General features: G+C 45.4%; 1 protein-coding gene across 1 annotated transcript in view; it reads left to right on the top strand.

Moving 5' to 3' along the window:
- The window catches only part of LOC306883730 (X-linked interleukin-1 receptor accessory protein-like 2), a gene marked incomplete at both ends in the record, with an annotated part of 313,750 nt that overhangs the window by 212,371 nt on the left and 77,363 nt on the right, over nucleotides 1-24,016 (top strand). Inside the window, 2 exons of the mRNA XM_079439154.1 lie at nucleotides 1,946-2,132; nucleotides 2,425-2,578. Of these exons, the coding sequence (XP_079295280.1) occupies nucleotides 1,946-2,132; nucleotides 2,425-2,578 (341 nt within the window). The remainder of the gene's footprint in view (nucleotides 1-1,945; nucleotides 2,133-2,424; nucleotides 2,579-24,016) is intronic.

Genomic DNA, 24,016 nt, shown 5'->3' with positions numbered 1-24,016 from the left:
GGACTGTACTACTTGAATTCCTGATTGGTTGACAGCAAATTTAAAATATTAAATGGAATGATAAAATAACGTTAGTAACTGGTTAATGGCCACTTCTAATTTTTAATTCTGTTCGGAACTATAAAATTAGATTATGTTTCTGGTTGTGGTTCTGTTCCTGTCAAACTTTCATTTGTTTTCGTTTTCGTTCCTTGAACTGGTTCAGAGTCCTGATCTGTGTATGCACAAGCAGGGAGTTTTGCCTGTAGTGACAGTCAAAGAATTTGTGTAAAAGGTTGAATACATATTGCATAAATACATATTTCTTAATTTGTTGTCTTTATTACATTAACAGATCCGAAAAATTGTGTGAGATGTTGTGAATTGTTTGATCGGCTCCAGTGTTGGGTTTGTGATATTCGTGATTCATCAGAAGGATCTGTGGAGTGGCATCTCTCACACACTCCAGCACAACTGGATGACTGAAGCCTCATTAGCGCTCAAACACTAGCCTAATGTCCTAATTAGCAGCTGAAGAGAGGGCAGATGGTGCTTCTTCAGTCGCTGCTGGATGGTGTTAGCTGTACACTGGAAGCATCTTTTCCTCTCTTCAGGCTGATAACGGCTCAGAGAGCACTAACCAATCGTCTGAAGCCAGTGTAGGTCAGCAGCTTTGAGGGTCCATTGTCCACTCTCAATGTCATCAGGGACAGGAGGAGACTCAGGCCTCAAATAACGCCATCGATCCACGTCACACAAGATGCAATCACTCAACTTTATTGATCAGTCGCCACACGTGTGTTTCAGTATAACTAGTAATTGCAGTAATATCTACACCTGCGCTGACGCTCTGCACCGGCCCAGAAATAATTCAGTTTGTGATGATTTCTGGATTGTTTCAGAACATTTTATATTCACGTTACCACAATAATTAAATGTGAGGCTTGTGAATTGTTTGGTATGTTCCTCACTCACGATGGCAGATCGAGGGACTTCCTGTGGAAAAGCTGTCATCTAGGGAAGATGGTTTTACATATTTGACTGATATGCATATGTGCGTGTTTAATGAGACGTTTCCGGTGTGTGGGATAGAGTTTGTTTGATCTCAGCACAGCCTTCTCTGAAATGCTCGCTCTATTTGTATGCAGATGTATTCTCATTTTCAGATCCACTGTATTTTTCATCATTAATTGATTCCCTTTGAATGTGAATGTCAGTCACTGCATCTCTGTTCGTCCTCAGGTAAATCATGAGGTGAGATGATTGTGCTGATTGCAAATGTCGCTCACAGTGTGACGTCACAATGTGGAGGAAGTAGAAAGTGTGCCGCTTTGTTTTTAACAAAAGCTCACTGAGAAAGAAATTGATGTAGTTGCAAATTACTGAGAATTAGTTGACATGTAGTTGACATGTTTTTGCAAAGTTACTTATAGTTAGTAGAATTTCTAAAGTGGACTATCAAAATAAAGTGTAACCCAATGATGTCATATGGGACCCACCCTGCAGCACAAAAGCAGTCATCAGTAACACAGCTATATTTGTAGCAATAGCCAACAATACATTGTATGGGTCAAAATTATACATTTTTCTTTTATGACAAAAATCATTAGGATATTAAATAAAGATCATGTTCCATGAAGATATTTAGTAAATGTCTTACTGTAAATATATCAAAACTTAATTTTTGATTAGTAATATGCATTGCTAAGAACTTCATTTGAACAACTTTAAAGGAGATTTTCTCAATATTTAGATTTTTTTGCTCCCTCAGATTCCAGATTTTCAAATAGTTGTATCTCAGCCAAATATTGTCCTATCATAACAAACCATACATCAATGGAAAGATTATTTATTCAGCTTTGACCCATAACTGACCCTTATGACTGGTTTTGTGCTCCAGGGTCACATATACTGTATGTCAGAAGAGTTGTGGTGTCTTGACCTGTCTGATGGTGTGTCTTGACAGAAACTCCACGTACTGTATGAAGGTGTCCATGTCTCTGACGGTGGAGGAGAGCGAGGAGGGACTCTGCTTCAGCAGCCGGATACGGTACCAGGAGAATGCTGAGATCACCAAGAGCAAAATGATCAGCTGCCCTGACATCGACGACTATCTCGCACCCTACAAGCAGCCTACCATGACCTGGTACAAGGTACAGACTCACATCTCACACAGCATGAGGGGACCATGATGGAAGCTTTGGTTTCTGTCTCTACTCCTAGCCCTAAACCTGAAGAGTTTAGTTCAATAGGTTTGAGCTAAACTCTGCAGTTTTGGAAACCCCTGCCTTAAACCATCTGACTTTGAGAGGAATATTGTTCCAGGATCAACAAACCTATTTTTATTTTTAAAACATCAGTGAGTTAAGATAATGGGTTTGAAGTGAGTGAGTATGAGAGAGGTATGAACTCGGCAGACATGTGAAGAGTGGTGTGTTTCCTAAGGAGTGCCAGAGGAAAGAGTGGAGGAGCTCCATCATCATCAACACCACCAGCCTCTGGATCCCGGAGGTGCAGGAGGACGACGGAGGGAACTACACCTGTGAACTCAAATACGGCAGCAGGGTTGTGAGACGGACCACAGAGCTCAAAGTCACAGGTACGCGTTCAAACTCGTTCAGATCTGAGAAAGCAGACATAACCTGCCCCTAATCAATGATAGTGTCTACACTGGATGTGTTATGTAGTGCTGACAGTAAACAGATTATCTGCTCTGTTTCTGCTGTGCTGCATGCGCTTGTGCTAAGAAACCATCAATGTGTTTGGAGCGTTTGCCTTGACTTGTCCAGTGCAAACAGACTCAAGTTGTTGAGTTAAATACATTTAAACAATTAGTGAATATGCATAAACAGCCTTTTAATTAACAGAGTAGAATAATCACGGCTGATAGTAATGCATGCAAACATAAAAGAAAACCAAACTGGGCACAAGCACAGCTGTTACTTCTTGCTGAGCTGATTAATGAAAACAGGGAAATAATCAAAGGAAAATTTAGAGTTGGGATAACCTCCGAAATCAAAAAAGATGCATGGGAAAACATATGTGTGTGTAAATAAATGCAGTGCGATTATAAAATGTTCACGTTCCGAGACAGATTGCCGGCAACAGCTATATTAGTATAGTTGTGGTTTGGTCTTAGTGACTTAGGAGTCCTCTTCACTACTCCTAGCAAAAGTTTAAGAGTCCTAAATTTAGGACTGACATGCCCAGTGGGCCTCATTCATAAAACATTCGTAAATATAGGAGTCAATTCTGAGTAATTTGCGCGTAAAACGGACCTTCCCAAAAACTCTCCTCTGGATTCACAAACGCTTCGTAAACGTCCAATTTGATAAATAAACTTGTATGTTAATGAATTCCAATCATTCATAAATAGGGCGCTCATCACGCTCAGTCACAATTAGCATAATCCCCGCCTATGACTACAGCTACGCAAATTGCGTGTCCAGGAATGCAGTGGAATATTCTGGTCTACTTTCTCAAGTCTGGCTCCAGTATATTGCATAAATGCAAACAAGACTAATAGGCCATATGCCTAACAATAAATATTCAATAACGTGTGTCCACCAAAGCGTTTTTAGCCACCTGAAAAATGTCAGGCACTCTTCTGAAAATGGCCAGCTGGTGGCGTTTGAGAACGCTTTGGTGGCACAGCGTTTTTCCCATAGATTGTTAAAAAAAAGGTTTTTCCAGCTGTCGATTTGGTTGCTATGAAGTGAAATATCCACGGCAGTATTACTAGTATCTCATTTTGAAGAATATTACTGAATATAAAAATGCAATAATAATAACTTCTCTAGTGTTGTTCAGTTGTTGTACATGTAGGATGATTGGTTGGTGTAGTATTTGTCCCGCCCCTCCTCCATAAATTGGACGGCTGGATAAAAAGTTATAGTGACAAGCACTGCGTTTTACCCAAAGCTGAACAGTTTATCAACTCTCAGCTACAAAAAAAAAAAAACAGAGCGAATGAACTTGTAAAATATTATAATGGCAGTGCATCAAAATTCAGTGTCATCAGTTTGCCAAAAAGAACACAGAACGTTTTATGCACCATTTACACCTGGTGGGGAGCAGGTGTACATTTATTTCATACCAACTAACATTTTGAAAATATGAACATTTTTATGAATCCGAAAATTTACGTCAGAACGGCTTTATGAGCAATTTACACAAAAATTTGTTCTGCTTGTGTTTCATGAATGAGGGCCATTGTGTTTAAGATTTTCTCCGAAATCAAATTATAAGCTACTTTTAGAGATATAATATTAAGATATTTTGTGAATATGGGCTCAGATGTTGCCAAATAAACTGCAGTTGAGTGTTTCTCAGCTCTGGCCCTCGAGATTGACTTTCCTGCGGCGTTCAGCCCGGACCCTGATTTGATTTCCCTGGATACTGTAATCTTGATTATTAAAATGATTAATAGAACTGACATTAAAGTACCAGTTCTGTCTGTAATGCGACCTCAGATGACCTAGCACTGCTCTGTGTTCCACACGAATGTCTAAAAGCAGAGCAGCTGTAGCTGTCTGTGGTCAGCAGGTTCTGGAGGGTTGCCAGAAAGTGTTTTCTCTGTCAGCCTCGAGCCTGGAGCCCATGGAGGAGTGGGTTTGTTTGAAAGCGAGCTCTTGTTCAAGCCTCCAGCCCTTCAGGCTCTCTGTGCACATATCCAGGATAAATCCAGCTCTGCAGAGCAAATAACAGACTGCACAGTTTCACACAACACACAGCAGTGGAATAAGAAGAGAATCTGCTTTCACGACTTGCGTCTGGATAATGTGACCTCGCGGTGTCTTTCTAACGCTCCCTAAGGCTACATGACACTCAGCTCATCTCAGGCACTCTCTCATTACTATACATGAATCGTTAGAAACAACAACACTTGCATATGCCACCCTAATTAGTTCTTGATCATACAGTATTACCTTTGACCATGAAAACCTGATGAGCATACTGTACATGCATGCAACCTGAGCCAGTGCCTTCAACATTTCACTGTGCAATCACCAAATAACAAGGAGTTAATGATGTATTTATGATTGATTGCAGCACAACCATATGAAGCAGATGTTAGATTTTCACAAACCACTAAACTAGAACACTACAAGTTCTAAAGTGCTGATCTGAGAACAGTTCACTTGCATTTGCTTTCTTATAGATGGTTATGCATCATCCTATTGGATGTGACTATAGAAGAAAACTTTTCCCCATGAAGCAAGAGGAGAAAGTTTGTGAGAGAGAAATAAGAGTGTCTGTGAGCTGTAAGTTTGTGTAAATCCACTCAGACGCGTTCTCAGCCGGGATGTAAACGGTCAGGACTCTCTCTGTGTCACATGATAATAGGAGCTGAGACAGGAGCTCGTCTGCTAACGAGAAGAATGATGGGCCGCTTCGAGAGCCTCGTTCCTGCTCGTCTTCTTACAGGGCACAACAGCAGCAGAACACACACATTTATCTCAGTGTCGTTCCGATCCCCCGCACACATCATCCTCATCCTCATCAGCAGCACATGTGGGCAGAGACTGTCACACACCTTTATTGTTTTGCCCAAGTGCCAAAGGCAGATGATTTGTCTCTCTCAGACACTGAATGGGCTCTAAAACTCAAAAATATATCAAGAAATAACAACGTAATTCAGTTAACCCAGCTGATTTGCATTGAAATCTTGCAAGGTTTTTGCAAGAGGAGAATTCTGTGAAAGGAGAATCTTCACACACTGCTGATCTCAAATACCACACAGTTCTCAAGCTCTAACAACGACACGTCATCATCATCATCATCTTCATCTTCAAGTAAAAAGTCAAGTAAAGTTGGCTCACGTAAATAGCTGGTTTTAGGAGAGTTTATTAAATTCACTCCATTAATTAAACTGTACCACTTTATGGTAAGGTTTCATTTTCAATACAATAGCTAACACAAAATAATACTTTTACAGTATTTAGTACTTTTGGTTATTGTTTATATTTTCATAGACTGATTTTTCTTTTTAGCATTTCAAGTTATTTAAATTAACATAAATTATAAACATGAATTAACAATGAACAATAATGTATTTATATACGATATTCATAAGTATGTTGTGATAACAACAAAAACTTCTCAGGTTACGTATGTAACCCCAGTTCCTCGAAGGAACGAGACGCTTGCTCAAAGGTGACCCTCTAAGTTGAGGGGAGCAATGCCAGCTTGACCAACAAGGAGAGCTCGGCAGGGAGGAGTTCCCCGAGCCCACACAAGGATCTGGTGCACCAGCCTGTACAGGGGGCGCGACCGCAAACGTCCTTGGTGGTTGATATAAGAGGCCACCGATGTGTTGTCGGTGCGAACTAACACATGGCAACCTCTTAGGTCTGGGAGAAAGTATTTCAGAGCCTGAAACACGGCCAGCATCTCGAGCCTGTAGCAAGTGCCAAGCGAGATGATGACCCCTTCACGGACCGTGGGCAGGGTGGCCACTCATGACCGCTCCCCAACCGGTGAGGGATGCGTCCGACACGGAGCTCCCAGCACTGGGCCCTGGGACAAGAGCCAAGGTTGTCTCCACATGTCTAAGGCACGCAGGCATCGCCGCGTGACCTTGATCATGCGAAGCGGGTTTCCCCTCGAGGAGAACCCCTTGGTCTTGAGCCACCACTGTAGGGGTCTCACGTACAGCAGGCCAATAGGGATCACATTGGACGCAGCTGCCACCAGACCCAGCAGTGTCTGAAACTGCTTGACAGTGAGTAACTGGCCTTCTTTCACCCTCCTGACTTTCGTGAGGATTGACTCGATCCTAGCAGGAGACATACGTGCCTGGGGAAGGTGTGGTCGAATCCCACACCTTCCCCAGATAAGTGGTTCTCTGTAATGGAGAAAGCACACTTTTCTTGGGGTTCAGTCTTAACCCCAACACTTTTAAGTGAGCGAGAACAACATCTCGATGTTGAGCTGCCCTCCGCTCTGATTGAGCAAGAATCAACCAATCGTCAATGTAATTGAGTATGTAGATGCCCCGTAGCCGCAGCGGAGCTAACGCGGCATCCACACACTCGTAAAAGTGCGGGGTGAGAGTGCTAGGCCGAAGGGAAGTACCCGATATTGGTAAGCTTTGCCCCCGAAAGCAAACCTCAGGAACTTCCTGTGAGTGGGAAGGATGGAGACGTGGAAGTATGCGTCTTTTAGATTTACGTGACAAACCAGTCCTCGGGCTTGATCTGAGACACTTACCTGAGCATCTTGAACTTTCAATTGCTGCAGATCTAAAATGGGACGCAATCCTCCATCCTCCTTGGAACTATGAAGTACCGGCTGTAGAACCCGGACTCTCTTTCGTGAGGAGGACCACCTCGATGGCCTCCTACGTTAAGAGAGTATCTACCTCTTGATCCATTACGAGAGCCTGCTCGGGGCCCACTAACGTGGAATTCACCCCATTGAATTGAGGCGGACGAGAACCGAACTGGATTCTGGATTCTGACACATTTGGCAGTAGTTCCACGCTGCAAAATAGTCTACTAAGGGAATCAGTCTCTCGAGACTGGCCTCTTGTGTAACTAGCTGGCCGAACTAGCTGCTCCAGAGACCCCTGAAGGGGTGGCGAGCATCTCAGCTCCACTACGGTTCCGGGCGGAAGAGACTGAGATGTGTGCTTGCTGGAGACCGCTGCGCCCTGGAACACCATATGTGGCAGGGTTAGCAGATCGATCTCCTGAGGGCACTGGGGGAAGACGAGCACTGTACGCTGCGGTGATCGTTGCTCTACCCCAGCGGGGCTACCCTCATAAGCCCTGATCCACTCACATCAGGGCTTCTTGGCCGAAAACCTCTTTGCCTGCTTGGCTGGGAGGTCTTTGACCGCGCACCCTTCTTACTGCCCCGACCTCGCTCCCGCGGGGTTGAGCTTGCCTATACGAGGAGCCAGCACGCGGCAGGGGCTGCTCTCGCAAAGTGGGGCGTCCAGAAGGAAGACCGTCTTTAAATCTGACAGGGTCAACCAAATGTGCCTCTCCGCCTCCGAGACAAATCATCGGTTTTGTGGAGTTCACGAATGTCCTCCGCACTAAATCCCTCGCCTCATGCAACTTCTTGAGCAGGTCAGCCTGGTATGCCCGCAACACCACCACCGCGTACCCCTTGCCTTCAGAGACGACGCAGCATCAGGGGACAGATAGCTCGCAAGCGTCTGTTCCACACGCGGCATCGCTCTGTAACCGCGCTCACTCGTCCCCATCATATTACCGTTGTAATCGAATGAGGGGATGAAGAGGCGGGCCGAGAAATGTTTTCCCTACGACCTCGACACCTCAGTGTGGAGGTCGGGGGAAAAAAGACAGGCTCCGATGTGGAGGTGAGTCTGAAACCGCAGAAAACGTCTCGTATAACCCTCTCTGCGGTTCCTCATATTGGTGTGAAAGAGGGGGTGCAACATGCTCGGCGTTTCCCATGTCAACCTCCTCAGAGGAAGACAGGAGAAATGCCGAGGCCGCTGCTCGAGGGGAAGTATCCACAAGGCAGGCTTCCGATCTCGGGGAGCGGTCATGGGATCCGACAGTTGAGGATGGAGATAGAGACTCGCTCGCCTCCGATCCCTCCATCAGATCCTGCCGCGAACCCCACGAGCACCAGCGCCGCGGGGCACGCCAATGAAAGAACCCTTCTCCGGAGAGGAGGGCCTTCCGGGAGCAAAGCACGCGCAGAGGAAGGCTCCCACAGCATGGGCAATCAGCCCCCTCGAGAGCCGCCTCCGCATGCCTTGCTCCTAAGCAAAGCACACACAAGCCGTGTGTATCCCCTGCACACAAATAAACGTTTGTAGGGAGGAACACACCGCCCGTATTTTGCTTTGCTCCCATGTTAGTAACAGACAGATAACACTAAATACTCACAGAGATACAGAGCGCTAGCTGAAAGAAAAAAGCTGACGCCGGGTTTCACCGCACGTGCTTTTATGCCAGCTGGTCATTACGTCACCTCGCCCGTGACGTCCCGACATCCATTGGACAGATTTTATTTGTATTCAGAGCCGGTCACGCTGAAGGAGTTCGCCAAAGCGTCTCTGGACACAGCTCGAGTTCCTGAAGAGGAGCCATCTTTTAAATGTTATGAATTTAATTCATTTACATTTAGTCATTTAGCAGATGCTTTTATCCAAAGTGACTTACAAATGAGGAGAATAGAAGCAATCAGAACCAACAAAAGAGCAATAATATACAAGTGCTATAATAAGTCTCAGTTAGCTTAGAGTACACTAGCAAGGTTTTTTAATTATATAATAAATAAGAAGAAAACAGATAGAATAGAAAAAGAATAGAGCAAGCTAGTGTCAGGGGCCTTTTTTTGTTTATTGTATAATAAATAAAAAGAATACAAATAGATAGAATACAAAAAGATTAGAGAAGCTAGTGGGTTTTGTTGTTGTTGTCATTTGTTTTTTGTTTTTAAAGAAAAAAAGCAGTCAATTTCTAATTAAAAAAGTCTGTATTTAAAGTTAAACAACCACAGTGGTGGGATGAAGATTGTTCATTTCAGAAATCTATAAAATATAGTGTTTTAAATCAGTTCAGAAGAAAAGGTAACGCGGTGTCACGGTGCACACACGAGGGAGGAACCAGGAACACGCAGACGAGGATATAAACTCAAATAACACACTTTACTGACATCAAGGCAGGGCAAGGCAAGGCAAGGCAGGGTAAGACACAGACATCCAACACCGGGGATAACGAGTAGACCAGACAAAATGGCACTACACAGACAGGACTATAAATACACAGGTAAATCATAGATAATGAGACGAACATGGCTGGACAAGAATTAAACTAATGATTACATTTAACAAGGACAGGAAACAAACCAAATATGGACACAAGAGGCAGGAACACATGACACACTCGACAGTTCCCTTACACGCGGAGACTATGAACAATTATATTCTTGAGAAATTAAAATTTGAAAAATTATGTAATAGAAAAAACTGTATAATTTAAATGTTTTAGGTAATATACTACAGGAAAACGTACCAGGTTACGTATGTAACCCAGGTTCCCTGAAGGGAACGAGAGCTACGTCCGAAGACGCTATGGGAACGCCATCAGCGTAACCGGCGCTCTGAATATTTTATACAACAGTCTAATGGATGGACGAGGCGTCACGGGCGGGGTGTATATAAGCACGTGCGGCGGAGCCGGCATCAGCTTCAAGTCATGAAGCAAGCGCTGGCAGGGATGCCGGAAGTGTGGCTCGGGACGTAGCTCTCGTTCCCTTCAGGGAACCTGGGTTACATACGTAACCTGGTACGTTCCCTTCCAGGAACTTCGAGCTACGTCCGAAGACGCTATGGGAACGCAATACCAACGCCGCCAGACTGACAAGTCCCTGCCTGGTGTCAGGCTGAAAGGACGGAGGAGCCTGGAGTGGCTCTGATGTCGAGGTTGTAAAACCTGGCGAATGTCAGGGGCGTGGACCACCCAGCAGCGTTGCAGATGTCTTGCATGGAGACACCTGCCCAGAAGGCCTTGGAGGCCGCCACACCTCGGGTCGAGTGTGCTCTGACTCCCAACGGCGGGGGAAGGTCAGAGGTCTCGTACGCCAGATTGATGGCATCCACTATCCACCTGCTAAGAGTGGGCTTCGAAGCTGGAAGACCCCTCTTAGGCGGACCAAAGCACACGAGCAATTGGTCCGTCTTTCTCCACAGGGCAGCTCTGTGGATGTATGCGTCCAGTGCTCGCACTGGACACACACAGTTGTGCCTTTCCTGGTCGGGCTCCCTGAAGGGAGGAGGACAAAAGGCCTGGAGTACGACCGGCTGTGGTACGACCGTCAGAACCTTCGGTATGTACCCCGTACGGGGGTAGAGGAAGACTTTCGCCGAACCGGGCGCAAAGTCGATATGCAAAGGGGCCACAGATAGGGCCTGGAGGTCACTCACCCTCCTCAGAGAGGTGATAGCCAGCAGAAAGACGGTCTTGATCGTGAGGAGCCTATCAGTTATCTCCCCGAGAGGCTCGAAGGGTGCTCTGCCCAGAGCCTCTAGTACCACAGCCAGGTCCCACGTGGGGACACGGGGTCGTACAGGCGGCCTCAGCCTCAGCGCACCGCGGAGGAAACGTGTAACCAGGGGGTGTCTGCCCACTGACTGGCCACCGATAAGGGCGTGGTACGACGAGATAGCTGCCACGTAGACCTTAGTAGTGGAGTGGGTTAACCCTGCGGAGAAGCGGGCCTGCAGGAACTCCAGAACTGCGCGGATCGGGCAGTTGACTGGGTCGAGCTGGCGGTCCCCGCACCATGAAGTGAAGAGTTTCCACTTCAAGGCGTACAGTTTCCTCGTAGAGGGAACTCTGGATTGGAGGATGGTCTCGACAACCTCGGTTGACAGACCGGAAGCTATGAGTTGTGCCCCCTCAGGGGCCACACCCACAGCCTCCAGCACTCCGGGCGGGGGTGCACAAGGGTGCCCCCGGCCTGTGAGAGGAGATCGCTCCTGATCGGTACCGGCCACGGGGTGCCGTCGAGGAGGGAAATCAGGTCCGAGAACCATACTCGGCCCGGCCAGAACGGCTCTACTAACAGTAGGCTTACCGCGTCCCGGCGCACTCTCGCCAAAACTCCCAGGAGCAGAGCGATCGGGGGGAAGGCGTACAGACGAAGCCTCGGCCAGGTCTGTACCATAGCATCCAGTCCCAGAGGCGCTGGAGGAGCTAGAGAGAACCAAAGGGGACATTGCGCCGACTCTCGAGTCGCAAAGAGGTCCACCTGTGCTTGGCCAAAAACCTTCCAGATCTGCTTCACCTCATGGGGGTGAAGCATCCATTCCCCGGGCCTCGGCCCCTGTCTCGACAGGACGTCTGCTCCGATGTTGAGATACCCAGGAATGTGCACAGCTCTCAAAGATAGGAGCTTGCCCTGGGACCACACAAGGATCTGGTGTGCCAGCTTGTACAAGGGGCGCGATCGCAGACCTCCTTGGTGGTTGATGTAAGAGACCACTGCCGTGCTGTCGGTGCGGACCAGCACGTGGCGATCTCTCAGGTCTGGGAGGAAGTGCTTGAGAGCACGGAACACAGCTAGGATCTCTAGCCAGTTGATATGCCACGTCAGGTGGCGACCGCTCCACAGACCGCGGGCAGGGTGGCCACTCATGACCGCACCCCAACCGGTGAGGGAAGCGTCCGTCGCTAGCGAGTCGCGGCGACAAGGAGCTCCCAGCACCGGGCCCTGGGACAAGAACCAGAGTTTCCTCCACATGTCTAAGGCACGGATGCAGCGCCGTGATACCTTGACAGCGCGGAGCGAGTTTCCCCTCAGGGAGACCCCCCTGGTCTTGAGCCACCACTGTAGGGGCCTCATGTACAGCAGGCCAGAAGGAATCACGCTGGACGCAGCTGCCATGAGCCCAAGCAGCCTCTGAAACTGCTTGACAGTGAATGGCTGGCTTTCTCGCACTCTCCTGACTGCCGTGAGGATCGACTCGATCCGAGCAGGGGTCAAACGAGCCTGCATCGTGGTCGAATCCCACACCACGCCTAGATAAGTGGTTCTCTGAGCTGGAGAAAGCACACTCTTTTTGGCGTTTAGTCTTAACCCCAAATCTTTCATGTGGGCAAGAACGACATCTCGATGCCGAACTGCCAACTGCTCTGATTGAGCAAGGATCAACCAGTCGTCGATATAATTTAGTATGCGGATGCCTTGCAGTCGCAACGGGACCAGGACCGCATCCACACACTTGGTGAAGGTGCGGGGTGAGAGTGCTAGGCCGAAGGGAAGAACCCGATATTGGTATGCTTTGCCCCCGAAAGCGAACCTCAGGAACTTCCTGTGAGAGGGAAGGATGGACACATGGAAATAGGCGTCTTTGAGGTCTATCGTGACAAACCAGTCCTCGGACCTGATTTGAGATACAATCTGCTTGACCGTCAGCATCCTGAACTTCAGCGATCTGACTGAGAGGTTCAAGAGACGCAAGTCCAGTATGGGCCTCAGCCCTCCGTCCCTCTTCGGAACAATGAAGTATCGGCTGTAGAAGCTGGTGTACACTTCGTGAGGTGGAACCAACTCTATGGCTTCCTTTTTCAGCAAAGTGTTGACTTCCTGTTCCAGGACCAGAGCCTGCTCGGGGCGGACCGTAGTCACACAGACCCCGTTGAACCGTGGGGTTTGCCCATCGAACTGGATGGAATAGCCAGCCTCTACTGTCCGCAGGACCCAGAGAGACACGTTCGGCAGCCGTTGCCAGGCTGCCAAACGATCTACTAAGGGAATCAGTCTCTCGAGACTGACCTCTGGTGTTAGAGAAGCGGCCAGACCGCTGTCTTGCTGCGGCGCACCGACAGGAGACGCGTAATCTGGCGGCTGAGGCGAGTCTCTCAGGCCCGCTGAAATCACAGGCGGTAGAACCTGAGAATAACGCTCGCTGGGACCTGCTGTGCCCTGGAACTGCAGGGTTGGCAGACAAATCCCCGGAGGGCACCGAGGGGAGACGGTCACCGTGAGCCGCGGTGTGAGCCGCTCCACCCCAGTAGGGGTCGTCCTCCGAAGTCCTGGGGCTCGCCCATCAGGACTTCCTTGCCGCGGACCTCTTGGCCGCCAAGACATCCCTCAGGTCTGTCTTGGGCTTTGAAGTCCCCGGCGCGGAGCGCCGCTGCCCTCGGCTCCGTCTCGGGGGAGCACGAGAGGCGACGCTCTCTTTCTGCGCAGCCCTGTGCGAGGAGCTGGTATGCGGAGGAGGCTGCTCCCGCCCAGCAGCCTCCAGAGTTAGAGAGCGGCGGGGAAGGAAACGCCTCCGCTTGCCTGCGGGCCTCCTGAAACCTGTCGACGACGGTGCTCACAGCGTCGCCGAACAGGCCAGAAGGCTGAAGCGGGGCGTCCAGGAGGCAGACCCTGTCCTTCTCCTTGATGTCGGACAGGGTCAGCCACAAATGCCTCTCCGCTGCCACCATAGCTGCCATGGAGCGGCCGATCGCACGGGCCGACTCCTTGGTGGCGCGGAGAGACAAATCGGCGGTTCTCCTGAGCTCTGAGATATCATCGGCTCTGATATCCCCGAACTCATCTAACTCCTTCAGCAGTTCGGCCTGGTACGCCTGCAACACAACCATCGTGTGCAGACACGCACCAGCCTGTCCTGCTGCCGCATACCCCTTGCCCACTAGGGATGATGTGGTGCGCAGAGGCCTGGTGGGCAAGGTAGGAGCCTTCAAGGACGACGCCGTGGAAGGAGACAGATAGCCCGCAAGCGTCTGCCCAATCCGGGGCATCGCCCTGTATCCACGCCCGTCCAATTCCCGCACATTACCGTAGTAATCTGACGCGGGAACGAAAGGGCGGGATGTATACGGTTTCGCCCAGGATCTCGACACCTCGGTGTGGAGATCGGGGAAAAACGGAAGGCTCCTGCGTAGAGGTGGCGGCCGCAAGCGCAGGAAACGCTCGTCCAGCAGGCTGGACTGCGGCATAGCTGTTTTCTCGGGGGGCCAACTGATGTCAAGCTTGGCCGCTGCCCGAGTTACCACCTCTAAAAGCTCCTCGTATTGGGGCGAGAGAGGCGGCGCAACCCCTTCAACGCTCGTCACATCAACCTCCTCGGAGGAAGATAGACGAAGCGCTGAGTCCTCATCTCTGGGGGAAGTAACCGCTTCCCCGAGAGACGGGACACCAGATCTGGCGGATACGGGAGGAGATAGAGACATGCCCGTCTCACTCCCGCCAGCCAGATCAGCCTGCGAGCCCCACGAGTGTAGCAGCCGCTCTGCCTCGGCAGCAGCGGGGCCAGCACCGCGTGGGAGGCTCGCGAAGGCTCCCTTCTCAAAGAGAGCCTTCCGGGTGCGGAGTGTGCGCAGCGGGAGCCGCTCACAGTGCGGGCAATCGGCTCCCTCGAGAGCCAACGCCGCATGCTCCGCACCCAAACAGACCACGCACAGGTTGTGTGTGTCCCCACTCGTGATGTAACGAGGGCAGGGACTAACACACAACCTGAAACGCGATCTGGGATCGCCCCTAGTCTTTGCCTTGGCTTTAGGCATAATCTCTTGGGTTTCTAAGACAGACAACACCAAATAAGACTCACAAGACACAAATCAGACTGACAATACACAGAGCGCTTGCTGAATGACAGAAAGCTGATGCCGGCTCCGCCGCACGTGCTTATATACTTCCTGGTCGTGACGTCACCCCGCCCGTGACGCCTCGCCCATCCATTAGACTGTTGTATAAAATATTCAGAGCGCCGGTTACGCTGATGGCGTTCCCATAGCGTCTTCGGACGTAGCTCGAAGTTCCTGGAAGGGAACATGAAAACACAGCAGCTATGGAAGAAAATTAAAAGTTATGGAAGGTCTAATAATATACAGTCTAATGAGTGGCTAGAATATTTTATAAAGTTATTATCTGATTCAAAATTGAATATAGATGCTGACTTTGAAAACTTTGTCACAGATTGTGTAAATAATCATGAAGCTGCATTATTTAATGAAGATCAAATTTTAGATAGTAGTATTACTTATAACGAGACTTTTAAAGCTATTATGTCAATGAGTAATGGAAAGGCCCCTGGACCAGACGGTATTATTATTGAGAAGCTGAAAGCAGCATCACATATGTTATGTCCTATAATGCTCTCTTTATATAACAATATATTAGATACAGGGGGATTTCCAGAGATTTGGTGCGAGGCTGTGATGTGTCTGCTATACAAGAATGGTGATAAAAAAGATGTAGGAAATTATAGGGGGATCTCATTGCTTAATGTGCTTGGGAAAAGTTTTACAAAGGTCTTGAACTGGAGATTAGTATCTTATGTAGAAGTAAATAATATGTTTTATGAAGAACAAGCAGGGTATAGGTTAGGTTATTCTGCAATAGATAATATTTTTATTTTACAGTCGGTGGTTCAGAAATATATTACAAAGCAAAAAGGAAGGATGTATTGTATATTTATTGATTTTTCTAAAGCTTTTGACAGTGTTCAGCATAATCTTTTGTATTTCACTCTCATTAAGAACGGTATTGGTGGAAAGGTTTTTAGTGTATTGACATCTATGTATTCTAAACTTAAATCATGTGTGAAAGGAACTAATGGTCTAACAGAGTATTTTGGCTGTAATGGTGTAATGGTTATGATGGGACTTGTATTGGTTTTAATGGAAACTGTAATTGTCCCTGTGGGTTTCTACTGATAATTGGTCACCTACTATCGGTGGCTTGTTAAAACCACTAAATGAAGTAAAACGCACTACAGAAAACCATTGTTTAATGGCTTTATTGGTTAAAAGTTGATGGTTTGTAATGTTTGTAATGGTATTTGCAGTGAAAACCAATTTCACGAAGGCAATTTTAACAAAACATTCAGTTTATGTAAGCATTTACTTACTTTTTTATTTGTGAGAGCTTTTTTTATTATTATTATTCCTGCTGTTGTTGACATGCTGCAAACATTGCTGGCTTTTTCACACACATCAAGCAGTACTGTATAATACTGTGGTCTCCTCTGAATCTGGATATTAGGGTTAACTTCATTAGCCTATGCAAAGCAGCATCGGTCTGTATTCATTTGAAATTGTCTCGGTTGATCTAAAATTGCCTCGAAATTACAAAGTAAGCATTTTGCATGTCAGGCAGGACACACACGAGGTAAGTGTGATAACAGCAGCTGTGGAATTTTAATATTAAATAAATAAATCAATCTCTGTAGATATTATAGATCAGTGGTGTACACTAAGGCAATACAACAGAACACTATAACCAGAAACTCTGATTTTTGTTAAATTGTTTTCATTAAAATTTTCAGTTTGTTTGTAGTTTTAATCTTTGAGGTGGCATTACTTTTGTAGTTGGAAAAGATCTACTTCAGTAGTTTGATGTGTTCATCTGGACGTTTGAGTCGTTTCACCCCGTTCCTCCTATGACCTTCTCTTCTGTATTCATGGAGAGACAAAGCAGGAGGAACTGATTTATTCATTTATTTCAAAGCAAAACATTTTCAATGCATTCTAATCTATCTGGAACAATCTGTCCTGTTTAGTATGCAAGAATTAGATTATAGTTAATGTATCGCAAATCAGAGTCCCATAAATATAATAGTAGTTGGTGATGGGGAAAGATACTGGCCTTAATTTAACGCAGCAGATGTTTCTCTGCAGTCTGTGTGACACGAGTGTTGAAGGCTTTGAGTTTGATTGTGTTAATTCATCTCAGATATTTTGCTGTCAGTCAGTGCGATGTGTTTTGTAAGTGTTTCCACACGCAGATAAAGACTGCTGAACAGGAGTGTGTGCCGAGCTCATGTGGAGTGTGCTAACAGACAGACAGTCAATACACATTACAGCTCTAATGCTCAGCTCTGTCAAAATCATTTACTTCTGATTTATGATTAACCACTAGAGGAACCAGTGTGTGTTCAGTAAATGAGCACAGATGAATGAAGCACACACACTTTTCCATGGATAACATGTGGTTAGGTGAATTCTGACTGATAAATGAACCGGTTTTCCATGGATAAAACATTAATAAAGCATTCAATAAACATCAGTAGATTTCTTTTTCACTTCCACAAACGCTGCATTGAGCAGTGTTTTACTCTTATTACTGTATAATAATGTATTTACATGAAATATCCTGCTTGATGTGAACTTACCATAAAAATAAAGTTTTTTTATAATGTAGTTTATTGTCTCCTCCACAGTAGGAGATGAGACCAAACTTTAGTAATTCAATGCGATGCTGATATTTGTTTTCTCTTTTTTTTATTTTACAGTTTTAACAATATTAATACCAATACTGATTATTTCTTAAGTGAGTATATGATCCCCAGCCTCCCCAATAATGTTTATGTTTATAAGAAAAAAATAAACATGATTACACTCAAAGGCAATATATATTTGTATATTGATACTTTTTAAATTTAGAGGAATCAATACTGAATTAGTCGCTTATGAGAATTGATATACTATATATACTATATACTATATATACTCAACTACTATACTGTAAATACTGTTACATTTCTATCCTTAAATTTATCTTGTCTATTATTATACTAAGTGCCTTTTATTTTATTTTATACAGTAATTTTATACTTTTACTACAGTTACTATGTTCTGTGTGCTGCTTTCTTGTTTTACTGCTGCTGGCCTCTGTGAGCTACCAAACAAATTTCGTTGTATAACTACAATGACAATAAAGTCTCTTTACTCTTTACTTTACTCTTTGATACAGTATATTAATACTTATTGTATACTTATAATATATTTGACTTATATATTAATTGATGTGCCCACCTTTACTCTGCAGGATGTGGGCTTGTATTCAGTAAAATCTCCTGTAGAATGAGCATATAAGCAGCAGAGCCATGCTAGCAGTTGTTCTGTGTTCAGTGCTCTGGAGTCGATGAGCTGACAGATTTCCTGATGAAGCCCGCTGCGGCTCTTTTATCAGCTCTGATGGTCTCCAGATAAAAGCCAAAGATTTATTCTCACTCAGTAATGAGCAGGATAATTAATTTTTGCCGACATCCATCACATTCTCAACAAGGCCATTGTCTTGAAAATTGCTCCTCAGCCGGGATGGCAGTAGACGGAGGAATATGAAGTGACGAGGAGCGTAATGAAGCGTGGGATTATTCAGACACACTTTATTAGAAAAGCTAATAGTTTCTCTATTTTAATTCGTTGTGTAATAAATGGAACAGAAAGCATATGCAGAGGTGGCTGTCTTACTGAAAGTGTAAATACATCAGAGCCAGACGTTATTTAAAATGAGGAAAAACTGAATGAAAGCATTCTGATGTATGTTTAAGTCACTTTTATAGCTGTTTTCCGATCTAATAGACTGCTTCACATCAAATGGCAGCGAAGGATGTTTATTATGTCATGTGCTTCATGTGGTAACATCTGAAATTAATTGATCTTATTCAAGTCCAAATTATTATTTACATTATTCAATTAGGCTATATCAATACAACTAGAGATCAGGTAGCAACAGCTCCTTAAGATCATAATTATTGAAACCATTTTTAACAATGTATAATAGTGTCACGGTGCACACACGAGGGAGGAACCAGGAACATGCAGACGAGGATATAACTTCAAACAATATACTTTACTTAACATCAAGGCAGGGCAAGACAAGGCAGAGCAAGACACAGACAGGAACACCGGGGAGTAACGAGTAGACCAGATGAAATCTAACTGAACAGACAGGACTAATATACACAGGTAAATCATAATGAGACGAACATGGCTGGACAAGAATTAACTGATGATTACATTTAACAAGGACAGGAAACAAACCAAATATAGACACAAGAGGCAGGAACACATGACACACATGACAGAACCCTGACAGTACTCCCCCCTCCCGAAAGGCTCGTCCCGAGCCTGAACAGTTCCATCAGGGAGGGGGGGTGGGTGCTCTGGAAGCCCCTCAGGACAGACATCCACAGGAACACAGGACGGGGACCTCCAGAGCAGAACAGACGGAGGCCCCGGCGGAGCTCAGGAAGCCATGGTGGGTGGTATTTGTGGACGTGGCATCCTTCATCGCCCCCCCCAAAAAAAAATTTCCATGGGGAATCCAGGGGGTATCAGGAGCCCTCCGGGGCCAGACAGACAGACACAGGAACAGGACAGGACAGGACCGCCCACAGGAACAGGAGCCCACCTGGGCTAGCTCGGAAGTAGAGGCTTCTTAATGGGCATGACAAGGAATCAGGGGCCCTCACAAGGTTCCCTCAGCAACCGCTTCCACTTCCGCGACAGGGGGGCAGGCGGCTGGAATGGCCTCCATGGCCACAAGACGAGGAGCCTGCCCCAGATGAGTCTCCATGGACAAGACATGACAAGGTAAGTTAAAATGTTCCTGTGGGCACAACAAACACAAACACGGCTCTCCTGGCCGTGACGTGTGGACTTGATCCACGGAGAGGGTAATGGCGGCCGACGGGCATGAGTCAGCGGCAATCCAGCGGGCATTGAGTCAGAGGCTGGCCGGTAGCGGTGTGAATAGGGGGGAGCCGCGGACGGCGGCGGATATCTCCCACGATCGTCAGACTGGAGGGCTCGCGGCCAACGGACTCGCGGCAATCCTGCCGAACTCCCACACCGACATGTCGTGGGCTAGGGCAGAAGGACGAGTGGCGACTTCCATGCCGCGAGGGACAAACAGAACAGGAACAAAACAAGACTTTTGAAAACGAAAACAAAATGGAATGAAGGGGCGCCGCTTACTGTTGTGGTCTGGTCTTCGGTCACGGTGCACACACGAGGGAGGAACCAGGAACACGCAGACGAGGATATAACTTCAAACAAAATACTTTACTTAACATCAAGGCAGGGCAAGACAAGACAGAGCAAGACACAGACAGGAACACCAGGGAGTAACGAGTAGACCAGACGAAATCTAACTGAACAGACAGGACTAATATACACAGGTAAATCATAGATAATGAGACGAACACGGCTGGACAAGAATTAACTGATGATTACATTTAACAAGGACAGGAAATAAACCAAATATGGACACAAGGGGCAGGAACACATGACACACATGACAGAACCCTGACAAATAGATTTGAATGATCCAAATATATTTTATTGTTTATGTTTGTTTTCTTTTGATTTTGGGGTGAAATATGAGTTATTCTCAGATCTCTGTAATCACAGATGAACTCCTCAGCATGCAGGGAATTGTGAAGGCTGTGATTGTCTTTCATTGACAGCGTGTGTTGTGTCTAATGTGACTCTACTGCAGACTTAATTAGACCATCTCTAGGGAACAACTGTGTGTGCAAATAATGGCTTTGTGAAGTTCTGATTAACATCTCAGCTCATGACTATCATTAACACACACACACACACACACTCTCTCTTATCCAGATGGAGACACATACTTCCAGCAGTGAGGTTAGTTCCCCGCTAGCATGAACACACACAATCACAAAACCATGAGTTTCCACGTAGTGTGTTGGCTTCTTTAGTAATCATAATTTACTGTATGTAGACTATCATTGTGTCTGCTTCATTTGTATGTGGATAAATATTTACCTGGCGTCACATCTAGTCCCGGGGGCTGTTTGCACGACACCATTTCAACTGAAAACAGAACACTTTTGTGTGTTTGGCCAGTGATTCACACAACAATGCCATTTCAGGGGCCCAAAAACACAAACTCTTGAAAATTATACTGTTGTTGTCTCTGTGTAAACTACAAAAACATGAATTTGTGCAAACAGCGAAGTGGTCACCAACCTTTTTAAGCCCAAGATCCCTGACCTCCACCTTTATGACAGACAAGATCTACCTATTGAAGAATTGATAGAAAAAGAAACCCCAGATTGTACTTCCAGTTTGAGGCCTTTTATTTAGTATTTTAAAGGGGTCATATGATGCGATTTCAAGTTTTGCTTGAAATTCCTTGTTGTGCATAGATAAGCTCCCTGAAGTTGCAAAGACTAAAGTCTCAAAACCAAAGAGATATTCTAAAACGCCCCCCTAAAACAGCTAATTTAAACACTCTCCTACATGTCTACGTCACGATGTGGGAAGATTTGCAAAACACCGCCCAAACAAAAGAAGGAGGAACTATTATTCTGGCTGTAGTATTGTTGCTGCCTCCGGCGCCATGTCCTGGAGATGCTGTGTTTCGTTGTGAAAGTGAAACTACCTTGTTTGGGCTTCCAATAGAGGACACAACTAGAAATCAGTGGTTAAGTTGTATTTACAACACTGTTCCAGAACAGTTCAACCCAAATATTGGAGTGTGTGCAGCACATTTTACGGAGGACTATTTCCTGAACCTGGAAGAGTAGTCTACAATGCTGGCTGCTCAAAGCCTGTTTCTATAAAGTGGGGCAATTCCAACTTTGCAAGAACAGTCTGGTGCTTCTGACTCTCAGCCTGTAAGTATGTTTTCATATTTAAAGAATTAGCCACTGACGATTCAAACGTGAGGTTTGAGCAGTGTAGAGTAGCGCTTGTTGTTTCTCGTTTCTCCGATCACAAATACAGACATGGTAATGTTTATGTAAAATTATAATCAGTAATTATGTCCCCACTGGATGCAACAAATGCCTCGTTTATAATGGGTTTTATTGTTTTAGTCTCGTTGCGCCGGGACATGCATCACAATATGGTAAGGGGCGTAACATTTCCATCACACACTTGAGGTATTTGGCCAATCACAACACACCAGATAGCTGGCCAATCAGAGCACACCTCGCTTCTCAGAACGATGAGCTTTGTAAAAATCAACGTGTTTCAGAAAGGTGGAGCATAGAGGAGCAACAATAATGTACAGTATGTGGAAAGTAATACAAACCACATAAACACATTGCATTACACCAAAATAATGTTATTTTTAGCAACATCATATGACCCCTTTAATTAGTGATGCACCAATCATGGCCGATTCAGAATCAGATTTGCTTTTTCTTTTTCTTCATATTCAATTCAATAGTGAAATGCCTTTAACTGAAAACTGAGTGTTTAATCTTTAATCTACATTATTTACACTATTTTCTTATTTTGAAATTGGAAAGTTGCTTTGACACAATCTGTATTGTTAAAAGCTCTATATAAATAAAGGTGACGACTTCTTTTTTAACTAGCAAATTGACTGATTCTGATACTGATTTTTAAAAGCAAATTTATATATTGGCTATTTGCTTTATAACAAACAAACTGGCCTTAAACAAAAATATCTGTAGAAATGTGAAATTAGAGGCCGCCACTGCATTTTAATCACGATCCAAACAAAGATGCTACACACATGTTGCACGAGCAGTTGTTTTTGACTTGAATTAGATTATATAATTCAGGACTACCTACATTTCTGTAAAACTAAAAAAGCGCACCGATACTTACAAATCACGGCAGTTTCCAGTTGAAATGACCACTAGACGCAGTAAAACTCTGACGAATTGTATTCCGTTTCACACAAAGTCTGATTGATTTACAGGGCCAGAGTTTCAGTTAAGAAAGCCTAATTTCACACAATTCCTTGCACAATATTATGTTATGACATCAAAATGATTTCACATGCTGCTAGATTTAAAAACTGATACTTTTGAACATTCTAAAGTTTCTAACACAGTAGTTTTACTCAGTAGCTCACGATACGGCATGCACTTGTGTGGTGAAGCGCTCTGGTACGAATTCTTTCAGACTATCAAACCCTCGTCACATCTATATGACTTTTGCATTCATTAACACTATTGGGTGGGTTTGAGGTTGGGTTTGGTGTTGGATATTTGTTATTTTCCAAAACGATAGAGCATTAACCCTTTAGTGACACCACTGCAATACCTGAAGCAATGTAATACAAACACAATAATATGTGCCTGTACCAACATAATAAAAACGTAGCCACGATCACACATTTTAGCCACTTACTGGACATTTCTCTTTGAAACTACTGTGAAATGTGTAATGAGTGTTGCAGAAACATCAACACAAGCATGTCAATGAGCCTGGGTTGCTTTTAACAGAGTAGTTTGAAAACAACCCTATTCAACACTTACTGTTGTTTTGGCACTATAGTGATATGGTGTTAAAAATATCACTCAGATGCACAGACCGCACAGTGCAGTGTTATTGCAGTATAATGTAAACAGCAACACTGGGTATTTTACACCGTTTGTACAGACAAAAGACATCGCCAATTATCAAAATGCATCTTTTATTTTTTGAATGATTTCTTTCATGAGATATTCTCACAAAAACTATGCATAGGCCTAATTAGTGTAAATAGCACAAAGAAGAATATGAGTATTTGGCTGATTGTAATCTGACTGAGTGAGATGGGAAGCAGATGGAGATGCTCTGGAACTGCCAAAAAGAGTTTTTGAAGTGGATAGTTCCAGCTCTCAGATCTGACCGGATGCCAGCTTCTTATTGTGCCAAAAAACTTCCTATAATCCTGGTTAAATCAGAGTAAGGCATGACCCCCAAGCTTTATGATAGTGCAGTTCATGCCACCACTGATGTGAAAGGTGAAAAGTAAATGCAAAGTCAGAGATAAATGAGCTTTGGATGCGTCTCAACTGGCTCCGATAAAGTCC

Source organism: Barbus barbus (genome assembly GCF_936440315.1).
Source record: "Barbus barbus genome assembly, chromosome: 17".
In the NCBI taxonomy this organism is placed as follows: domain Eukaryota; kingdom Metazoa; phylum Chordata; class Actinopteri; order Cypriniformes; family Cyprinidae; genus Barbus; species Barbus barbus.
This window is presented reverse-complemented; position numbering and strand designations above follow the sequence as displayed.